The following is an 11,622-nucleotide window of genomic DNA, read 5'->3' as shown; positions in this document are numbered from 1 at the left end:
ATAAAAAAGTCATAGACCTTAGTGAACCATAATGCTTGTCATTATTCACTGTTAATCCTTCTGCAGGTCAGGAAAAACATTGGCCAGACATCTATAATAGGGTGTAGAGGAGACCCGTAAAATTAAAAATATCATTCTAAACAAATTCACTCATAAATCAGGCAAATTAATGATAGGGCTGTTTGTAGAACATTTGGATAAAAGATTAGAATGTCAGGTTGACTTTTTTTTTCACCTGAATTGAGTAGTGACCAATTGTTCTGACATTCTATCCATCTCAGCCATACGCAGAAGACAAGGACAGTTTTTATTGGTTATTTTGATCAGGAGGATTGAAGTGCCAGGTTTCGGATGGTTCGTTTAAAGAGAAGTGATATTCTGACTAAAGTTCTTATGCTACAAATGGCTATTTCACGTGAAACCTCAGCACTCTAGCCTACACTTGAGGATATTTGATTGGTTAGAACATGCGTGCCTTTGGCGCCTCTGATTAGTTGTGATTGGTTACAGATGTGGCCCAGAGAGCCACTGATATCCACACTGACCTGAAGGTACAGATGTCAAAGGAGGAGTTTGGGAATAAAATTCGAGTGCACGTGTACAAATGACAGCATCTGCCATGGGGAAGTGGAAGGCCTGGGTTTTATGGCTGTGAGTGTAGCTGTGAAAAGGGTATAAAAGGCTTAATCTCTACCCTGTAATTGCACAATCATAAAGATCAAGATAAAGACGAAAGTTCTATTTGAGATTAGCCACAGAGGAAGTGGTTGGAAAAGCGCTTCTCATCTTGCTAATGTGCAGAAATTGCTGGACACAGCTACTACTGATGTTATGATAGGTTGGAATTTACAGAGACATTTTAAAGGGGTTTTCAAAGCTAAGAGTCACTGCACCATGCTCCCCTTACCTAAAAAAAACCATTGCCATCAAGTCGATTCTGACTCATAGCACCCCTATACGACAGTGTAGAACTGCCCCAAGGGTTTCCAAGGAGTGGCTGGTGGATTCGAACAGCCAACCTTTTGGTTTGCAGCCATAGCTCTTAACTACTTCACCACCAGGGTTCCCCCCTTACCTAAATTTTCCTTAATTGTTCATGGTGCCTGTACCCAGCTTTGCTGAGGATTTTCTGTGAACGTATATACCTGTGAATGTATAGTGTGTATAGCGTATTCATGTTCAAACACACATATACTCTCTTTCCTTAGCTCAGGAAGCTTGGTGACCACAAGCTTTCCAGAAGAAAAAAAAAGGTAGGTATTCAAAAAGGAGTTGGGGACCCCAAACTTCAGCATGAAACATAAGTCTAAAAGAGGATTAGCAGAATTGCTTGTGAGGACAAGTTTTGCAAGAAGTAGTGTTATCCTTTTCTTTTTTACTAGAAAGATGTGATTTAATGAAACTAATTTTTAAATTTTGTGAAATATTAAATACCCTTTGTACAATGTTTGTACATTAATAAGACATTTTACTTAGGAACAAAGCAAAGTTCTAGAACTCTTAAGGCACTTTCAACTTTAAGTTGTTCCAACATTTGGATAGTAGTCTTTCAAAAGGCCCAATTATTACTGGAGAGAAAACAGGGTTTCATAAAACTGAAATCAAGTTCTAGGTGTTTGGGTTCCTTTTGGCTGGAGGTGGACTGTTAGGCATGTCGTTGAAAGTCTGTCCAGTATGCAATCAACAGAGTAAAACTTTTGGCAGGCATGAATAAATAATATAGCCTAAAATAAAACATAAGCCAGTATAACATTTATTCTGTATTAATAATCAGTACATATTTTAATTTAGCTTAAAACTTTTTTTCTACAGAGTATTATTTCTTTAATATTAGCATCTGGTCCACAGTAATATAGTACTAATTTATTATGAGAAGTACAATAGTGGAACTTTTACTTTGTAATAGCTCATCCACTTAACATTTTTAAAGACAAAGAACTACTATAAATGTGTAACATATTATGCGAGTTTTTTCTTCACCTGTTCACAAATCAGAATGAATACACTGTTTAACTATTTAGAAACTTAATGCTTTCAAATTGCCCCTGTATTCATATCTCCATCTCTCTCCCACAAGACAAAATTAAATGTTCTCTCCTCATACTCCCCTAGCACTTTTATCATCTGCACTGATGTGGCACTGATGCTGCTGCATTATCCTGCTGTTTGCCTCAGCTTCTGTCCCAGTTGCCATTGTCACTGCTCCCTAGGATGTGCTCTTGGAGGGCCAGGAGCCTGTGCCCATCATCAAACTGTTTGGCATGTATTACGCCTAACATTTGTGTTGAATCAAATTGAATTAAATTAGGACACACTAAATTTTATGTAGCTTCCTTTTGATAGTTACATTTTTGTTACTAAATAAGGAACAGTAAAAATTCTTTTCAGAAGGTGTACCACAAAATGTAGTATTGACTACAATTTTGAATTCTGTACAATAAGAAACTTCATGTTATACAATAAAACATCATAGGAATTTGAACCTACAGAACCCCAAACTTTAAATGAGGATTTTCAAAAGCGCAGAAATGGCAGGCAGAAAGTCAAACCCTGTTGTAGTATCAGATGAAATTAGAAAGGAGACTTTACATAGCTGAATAAAGTCAGCAATAAAAGGATCTTTTCAAACAATGGAATTCTAAAGCCCAGCAATTATTTAAAAAATTCTGCTGTAAACTCCTAAAAAATTCATTCTTAACTATAAAAAATAAGGCAACTCGAAGTTAGAAATTTGTGGATGAAATTAATGTGGATTGCATACAGAAGCCAGATTTGCCCAGTGCCCTCTCCTGACTCGTATGTCCAGAAACCTTTTGCAGGAAGGCTGTTCACATACACTGATGAAATAACAATCTCTCAGAAGGAAATGAGAGAGTTTCTAAGACTCCACTAAATAGTAGACTAATTAAAAGTGTCACAAACTTGATGTTGTCAAATAGATTACCTTGAAAGAAAATTATGCAGACAGCTTTTCTGAAGAACTGCATTTGTGCCACATGCTTATTATTCTTAGAGGTGGAGGAGGTGGCAGGGAACATAATTTCTGTTTGAAAGTTCTTTTGTTTTCTGCTACCTTTACTTAAGTGTTACCGGGTACTATCTTTATATCCTATAAAAGTGCTTTGAGAAAATGTTAAGTGAACAGTGCTACATAAAATAGAGGATTTTCATATTCACTGGGTTGTAAGGAGCAAAGTGAACAATGCTTGACTCTTAAAAGGGGAAAGACAGTATGCTGAAAATGTTAACAAGTAGCTGATAAACCACCCAATCTTGTAAAATTCTGAAATCAAAGAGAAACTGAATCCTAGCTAATTAATAAATGTTCATTAAAAGCAGCATTTATATCACAGCAAATTTAAATGAAAATTAATATATTCTTAATTGCTTTTCAAATGATCATTTTAATATTGTCGTATGTATGCGAATTGAATAAAAGGCTATTTATATCTTGCATAAAAGATCAAATTCCTTAAAATAAATACTATTATAATTTTTAAAATCTTTTATGAGAGACTTCTAAGCCATCTGACTCTGCTTATTTCTATAATAGCAAAACAATTTGGGTCACCTTAGAAATCACTATAGTTAACAGGATTTGTCCATGCAGCAGATATAGTCAGATTGGGACCAATTAATTTCTGGATTTCTTTTTCAAACTGGAATCCTACTTATTTAATTCACCAGATAGTCTCAATAGGAAAGACTTGAGGAGAATCCACTTAAGAATGAATGTAAGTAGAATATACATCTCATCATAAAAACAATCAATATAATCTAATCAAAAATATATCAAACAACAGTGAAAAAGTAGAAATCTAGAACTAGTTAAAATGTTATTAACAACAAAAACAGTCATACATATTTACTTGGTATCTGTTTTTAAAAATCTCAAATAATGCCTAAACCTTCCAAAGTATTTTCAATAACTGGTAAGTGCTGTATTTTTTTTGCTCATTCATGAGAAATTACTAAAAAGTTACAAGTATATTGGCTTGAGCCATCCTTGCAGTAAATAAAGACAGGATTCTTTAGAACATTGTAAAATGCACCAACCTTAATCAGGTTTCAAAAATTGTGCACTTTTAAATACGATATTTGCTGGTAGCTGTTCAAGTCCATTAGCACCGCATATAGTGAATTAGAGTATTTTTAGAGAGGATGACTTAGCAGTCTTTAAAAAAATGTTTAAACGTTATACGGTTAAAATAAATTGATTTATTGGGTCATGTGTTTTGAAAGACCACATTTCATCTCGCTAAATTGAAGGACTTTTTTTTTTCTTTATAAGATTATAAGCATGGAAGTGGGAAAATGCAATACATATTCTGAGGTAAGATTTGCATTCCAGCAAAGAATCTTGCTAATAATATCTATTATTTGGTTCAAATTCAAAGTCAGATTAGTTTCTTCTGCCAGAGGTCTCAATATGTACTTAGAGACAGCAAGAAAGAAGATTCTGTAGGACAAGTTAGCACATATTTTCTATATGCAGTCCATAAATAAGAACTCACCCAGATCATTTAAAATCATTGAATGTACATTCTTTCCACCAAGACGAAGCTCTTCATTACTTCATCTACTTTCAAAGTGGTAATTAACCGTTATTCAGTTTGGACAATTGGGGACAACACGATATAAACCCTAACCTGTGAGGTAGGGAAGTGTGGCCATTTCACACAAGGAAAGATTGAAATAGAATTACTGTTTCAATCAGATGCTCCCCTTTTAAATATCTGAATAAAAAATGCAAACAAGCCATTCGCAGTTGTTGTCATTCTCTCTCTTTTTTTTTTTTTTTGGAATGGATTAGCTGGATTGAAAATACCAATGGGAAAGTTAATTTTCAATACCCATGTAAAATGCTTTTTACTGGTCTCTCTCAACACACAGACACAATGAAAGAATGCTGACATTTAAAACATAATGTGCTTTAGCAATAACTTTTCACTCTATTTAACCATGTACATGGCTCATTCTTGGTCAAGAATGAGTAATATTTTCACTAAATGATTATGATTCCATAGGGCTTTTACTGCCGGGCTGGCCTTGCATCCTTTCTCCCTTTGAGGAGGGGTTGATGAATATGGTCCATAGAGAAGTAATTCTGCAAGATGGATCCTATGTTATCTGTGATAATTTGTTACTTGGGAAGTTTTCCTTCTCCTGAATGAAAAACAAAATTCTCCTCTTTTTTGTTGTTGTTTTGAAACTGGGAAAATGCAATACACATTTTGAGGTAAGACCATTGCCCAGGAATGTAACAACTATAAAGCACACATTCAGAAAAATATCTCGCCTTACTCACCATTTTAAACAATATAAAAATGCACTGTAAAAAAAGTTGAAAACTGAATGCAATGTTAGCTTAAACACAGGGTTGAACTATCAAAAGGAAACCAGACTTCGCGACACCAGAGGACAAAAGAGCTTATAGCATACAGTAAGTGCTCAATAAATACATCTTCCTTCCCAAAAGCACCCCAACATCCACATGCCATTTTAACAGCTCCCTTCATGTCACTTTGCACTGCATTCTGTAGTGACTTCCTCCAATCCAGAAGTGACTACATTTCAGTGGTTGTTATTGTTAGTTGCTATCGAGTTGATTCCGTAGGGAGGGCTTTATAAACCTGATTTATTCTTTAGTACTTCTGGGTTGGAAGTGTACCTTTAAATTCCACAGATGATAAATCTCTCATTTGTTAATGATTAAGAAATGCCACAAATGTGTAAAATAATTCATCGTTGAACCTTAAACTTCTCCCATGATCTGGAAATGAAGTCACTGTAGAAGATTGTTTATTTTATTATCATCAGAGACCATTTCATTAACTAGCTGTTCTATAGACAACTGGATAGCATTCTTGACGAGAGAAGAAGCTGTTTCTATTAACAGTGTTTCGTATTCTGAAGTTCTGCCCTCAAAACCACTATCATTGGCAAAAACCCCTACTTGCTCATTTTCAATTGAAATTAAAAATTGCTTAGGGACATTTTTAGATTTCTCCATATCAAATTCACTGATTTCAGTGTCTGTAATAATAATAGCAATTGGCTCCATCCTTTTGCTTTCTTCTGATTTGGGTTTCTCCACACTGATCTCATTTTCTTTAGTATCTGATTCACCAGTACACACTTCGGTATCTTTACGCTTACTCTCTTTAGCTACAATCTCTCTACTTTCATGGCCTTTCCAATTTGGTCCACCTTCTAGGATACTGTTACTGGCTTCTTCTACAATTTGTTGATCTGGGATTGCCGGTGGGAGAGGAACATCAGAAACCACTGGTAGCTGATGGTCTGTTTCTGAAGTTTCAGGTGGATTTGCTTGCTCATGCTGGACACCTTGTTTTTCCTGGATCGTTTCAATATGTTTTTCAAGAATTAGAGTTTCTGTCTGAATAGCAGAATGCCCAGTAACTAATCCAAGTTCTACTGAAACCACTTTCTCTGCAGGAGAAGTTATGCTGTTGCTCACATTCGCTTCACCGATCTCAGGTGTCTGTGAGACACCTTTCCGGAGATCCTGAATCGACCTGGCCTTTGTTGTCTGGTCAGTCAATTGAGTCTGAGTTTTTGTATCCAAACTTCCAGCCTCTCCCTGCACTTGGATGCTGCAGTCTGAGTCTTCTATAATTTTGGAATGACTACTTCTTTTCTCACTTCTTGAGAATTTTATGCAGGGAATTTTAAGTCTGGATTTTTTCTTGGAAAGACCAGCATCCTCAGCATTTATTTCAGGTTGCACTTTAGCCTCAAAGCGCTTTTGCTCCTTTGAAGAATCTGACCTTTTCCTTCGTGTTACAAGACGTTTGAATGAGGCCCAGGCCCCTCCTAGGGGCTGTGGCTGATCAAAAGCTCTTGCTTCATCGGTGGCTTCAGAGCCAGCTTTGGGCTTCAGCGCTTTGGCTGCTTTCTTCCTTCTCTTGAAGCAGAGCGTGGAGCCTTTTTCCTCTTGCCTCTCGTCCTGAGGACTAACTTCTGCTGCTGTCTTCTCATCCTTGTTTTCTACTTGGATTTCAGAAACTGTGGTCTCCATTTTTACACTACACTCTTTCATTCTAGAGAAACTATATTCTCTCTTCCTTATCAGGCTTTTATGACAAAAAGGTGGACAATAACATCATACAAAGTAAAATTTCTTCCAGGCGTTTTCATTCCTTTTGTCTTAATCCATACAATTGTTTTAGATGGTTTCTTCAGTATCCAAATGCCTGATTTCTCTATTGCTTGTAATTTCTCTCCTAAATTTCTTCATGAAAGACCATAACTGGTTAGATTTTTGCTTTATTTACCTGATGAGAGAAAAGAGAGTGGTATTTTATTTCACTATTAGCCAATATTTTCTACAGAGACTATTTCAGTTGAAGCAATGTGTGATTCTACCAGGCATGCTTCTCATATAATTTACTGAAATGACCAGAGAATAAAAACTGGGGTTTACTTTTGCCCTATCAAAAAGATCTCAGTGTGAATCTATTTTGCTGTATTCTTTCTGTTAAAACTTCATTTTGGATTACCCTGCAAATCTGATATTATTTTTGTCAGTTCTTTGTTGTTCTGTCTTTGTGAATTGTGTATGACTCTGAATTGCAAGTTTAGCAAACATACAAATAAAAACAACAAAGAGCAGAATGATAAGCAAGCTAATAATTTTTATTACATATAATAAAGAACTTTGAAGCCGCAAAGGACCTTAGATTATTCAATTATTCCAGATAATTCAAATCCAGGCAGATGATGAAACTGAGCTCCAGAGGGGGCAGTTGGCCTGCCAAAAGCCATGAGCTAGGTAAAGTCACAGCCAGAGTTAAAACTCAAGAATTTGACTCTCCAGTGTTCTCTCCATTACACCGTAAGGTTTCTGTTCTAAAAATGTGTGTTCCGTCAAGGAAGTGCTACTTCTCATACATACTCTTAGGGAAACTTAACATTACTGCCATTCTCTGCTCTTAAATTTAGTTGTATGACTGTGATATTGTCATCTAAGTATCTGATGTTCGTATTTTTCCATCATAATGAGCACATAGTTGAAGGTCAGTAGGAGTTAACAATAATAATAGCTGGCATTTATTGAGCAACTCCTGTGTATTAGGCCGTGCTGAACACTTTTACATACATTTCCAATCCTCACCACATCATTACAAAGTGAGCAGGTGGTGGTATTACCACGTACAAAGAAACTGAGGTTTAGAGAAGTAAAGCAATTTGCCAGAGATTACAAAGCTAATTAGGCAGCAGAGCTCATTCAACCATGGACTGTGCTTCCAAAGCCCATTCTCTAAACCATTATGATAAACGGCTTTAAGAGTTTCTTCAGAAGATGAATTGCTTGAAGATGCTAATCTACACTAGATACGTTAGTCAACATTTTATGACATTGTTTAATGGTCATTTAATTAACCGTAATACAGCCCAACAACTCACAATTGAACCAAGACTAGACTGAGTTGTTGCTATTTTAAAACCAAGCTTTTGAAATTTTTATATTTTATTTTCTTGGTTCTGGAACTAATTTAAAAGCCAAATATAAATTGATAAGTTATGCAATTGGCAAACTGATTAGTTATATATAAATACAAAGTTACATTTTAAAATTAACTCAAAATGATGGTAGAACGATATCAAAGAGTAGAAATGTGAGGTGATCCTTTAATAAAAATCGTGTGAATTTTAGTTGACAGATGTACTAAAATAAGTAAAGGTGCTCTTTCCTTGTACTATTTTTATTACTATTTTTTATGTAAACCTCTCACTGTTGAACTTTCATTTGTGTAGTCCTTCATTCTATGAACCGGAGAAGGAACTGGAATCCTGAAAATCAGTTTATGATACAAGTAAATATTCTCTTAGTTTGGTTGTTGCATATTCTGTGCCTCTGACAGAAAGATAAAGTCATTCAACTTAGAACAATGGTGGAACTAAAATAAGAACATCTTACGGCCTCATGTCATTCCTCCATAAGCACTAGAATCACAGCTGATTTTAGCTTTAAGTCTTCTCACCTCTCGTGAGTTCTCAGCACCTGTTTTTATTAAGCAGATGATTTATTACCAACAGAAGTAACTAAATTAGATCATGTTCAGGAACGCATCATTGGAAACTAACCTGAAATGGCCAAAGACAATTTCTTGAGACGCTCTCTTGAATGTATATCACACTGCAGAAATAAATACCGGAACAGAAAACCTAACTGAAGACATCACAACTTCGCAGAATATGTTAGACTGCAAATGATTCGCTCTTAACCTGCAAGGGTAGTTTTGTCGCCTCAGGAAATCTTAAGTCTCTTTAGTCATTCTCTGACAACACGACAAGTCTAAAGCCACAGAAAACACCACCTTCCCTTCTTCCCTGTAGCAGAAAAGCACAGAGGCAAAGAGCAATCATTTCCTAAGGAAAGCAGTGAATCTTTCCCAGCACCAGCTACGGACCACGAAGCTTCCTCCTGGAGGAAGGAATCTCATTCTGGCTTGATGCTCCTTATGGCAGGACATAGACCGCAGGAGACTCAAAAAAAGGAAGGTGCTGGGGACGTGGAACACATAACCCAGCTTCGAGCTCTCTGCAACATTATAATGACTAGGAACCCGAAATCACATTCCCCCCCCCTCAAAAAAAAAATGGTAAAGAAGGAAAAGAGCAACGAGCAACCCATGCTTTTCTGATGAGCTGGAACGCGGATGTGGGTGGGCAGCGCTGATGAGGGTCGCCTGACTGGCAATTCCAGCGAACGACCGACCTCCCCCGCTCTTACTCGGGGTTCCATCTCTGGGGCCCGGGTTCCCGTCACCAGCGGGGCAGCTTCCGCCCAGTAAGTGACCCAAGACACTGCCTCGGACCCTCCTCTCCCGCAGCCTCCTCACCCTGCCTCTACTTACCAAGGGCGGCCGGGGTCCCTGGCCAACCCTGCACCCGAGGTCGGGGCCGAGGGTCCAGACAGCGGGCAGCCGCGGTCCTGCGAGTGAGCTAGCAGCCAGCTGCAGAGGGACCGCAGCGGTGCGGCGCCCCCTCCCCAGCCGCGCCAATGCGCTTGGAGCGGGGGCCGGGGGGCGGTGGCGCGGCGCGGCGCAGCGGTGGGATGAGGCGGGGAAAGAAGGGGCGGGGGGAGATCCCGGGCCACCTGCAAGCAGCATGTCCTGCCACGTGGGAGCAGAACTTCGAGCTCCCAGGCCGGCACGAATGCCACTGCGGATCACATTGGGGCAAGTGCCAGGGGACCATCGGGAAACAGCAGGAAGATGGGGAGGGGATAAGGGTAGTAAACCCCGTATTTTCTGAGACGCAAAGTAGCAAAACCCTTTTTCAAATTATAGGCACTCCCATTATAATCCACCCCCCCCGAATATCTAAAGACCCCCCCCGAATATCTAAAGACCCCCCCCCACCCGGCCCGTTAGAGTAGATTCCCACTCATAGCGACCCTATGGGACAGAGTAGAGCCGCCCCATAGAGTTTCCAGGGAGCGGCCAGTGGGATTCGAACTGCCAAACTTATAGTTAGCAGCCGAACTCTTTACCACTGCGCCACCAGGGCTCCATTTAAGAACACCAAAAACCCGCTGCTGTCTAGTCCATTGCGACTCAAAGCGACCCTATAGGACAGAGTAGAACTGCCTGGTAGGGTTTCCAAGGAACCCCTGGTGAATTGGAACTACAGACCTTTTGGATAGCAGCCGATCGCTTACGCACTGTACAACCAGGGCTCCTTTAAGAATTTAGTATCTGCTGTGTTTAAGAACACAGCAGATACTAAATTTTAAAAGCATGGTTCAAAACTGTGCGTAGAGTGAGATCCCATTTGTTTAGGTAGAAAATGACATAGTATGTTATTCAAAACAGAAAGAAACAAAACTTTAGCAGGAGTGGGTTTGAGTGTAATGAGGTACTTAACCATGGTTTATTGTCAAACAGCCTCTCAGAAGTCCAAGGCCCAGATACTAGTCTCCACAGTCTAGGAGGTAACCTGCGTGCATAAGAACACTGTGGTCTGCAGGAGTATCTACCTCCATGCTGCAAGGGCTAAAGGGCACAGGAATCCAGCCTGATCCATCTTTTACACCTTACATATTTTCAAAATAAAGTTGAGGTAGCTCACGAGTTACCCATGTTTCTCTTTAGATCACTCCAAGTTTTTGCTTAATCTTGTTCTTCTCAATCAAGCTGTGCTTTCCTCACAATTCCACTCATAATCATGCAAAGGGGCACAAGCAGCATCTACCTTCTGCCTAATTGGTGAGGTTGTGTATTTTCATACATTTCCTGAGAACACAAGTTCTTTCCAACTTATTCTGAATAAGTAGCTGGCCACACTGCAAAGCACAAGTATTTATTTATACACATAAAGTGTTAACCTATATCCAATGAAAGATATTGCTATGAGAGCTTAAAGTGACTTACTTCGGGTTTAATATTAACTATAAGGGCATTCCTGAGCTGGAGCTGTGAGCTTCCGACAGATGCACCACACATATCTGAGGACAGGGTGTTCCAGGACAGGCCACAATTCCTGCCTCCTTCTCTGGCCCTCTCCCAGTATGCCATCCAGACCAAGAACCTATTAAGGTGAAGAACTACTGGGCTTATTTCCGTTCATCAACAGGATTATGATCTTTGGGAG

The 11,622-nt window shown here is 38.8% G+C and overlaps 1 protein-coding gene across 2 annotated transcripts; it reads right to left on the bottom strand.

The window, feature by feature from the left end:
* Positions 1-4,786: 4,786 nt before the first annotated feature.
* AKAP5 (A-kinase anchoring protein 5) lies at positions 4,787-9,981 on the bottom strand. 2 transcript variants are annotated; one of them, XM_004370948.2, is made up of 2 exons: positions 9,885-9,981; positions 4,787-7,298 (listed from the first exon to the last, which is right to left on the bottom strand). In XM_004370948.2, the coding sequence occupies exon 2, from the start codon at positions 7,061-7,063 to the stop codon at positions 5,786-5,788; it is 1,278 nt and encodes a 425-aa protein (XP_004371005.2). In that variant the 5' UTR covers positions 7,064-7,298; positions 9,885-9,981; the 3' UTR covers positions 4,787-5,785. The 2 variants fall into 2 exon arrangements, with proteins under 2 accessions (XP_004371005.2, XP_023582043.1); XM_023726275.1 differs by lacking the exon at positions 9,885-9,981 and adding an exon at positions 9,112-9,556.
* Between the last annotated feature and the right edge of the window lie 1,641 nt (positions 9,982-11,622).

The sequence above is a fragment of the Trichechus manatus genome, unplaced genomic scaffold (genome assembly GCF_000243295.1).
Source record: "Trichechus manatus latirostris isolate Lorelei unplaced genomic scaffold, TriManLat1.0 scaffold00010, whole genome shotgun sequence".
Classification (NCBI taxonomy): domain Eukaryota; kingdom Metazoa; phylum Chordata; class Mammalia; order Sirenia; family Trichechidae; genus Trichechus; species Trichechus manatus.
Note: the sequence above shows the minus strand (reverse complement) of the source record. Positions and strands in the feature narration are given on the sequence as shown.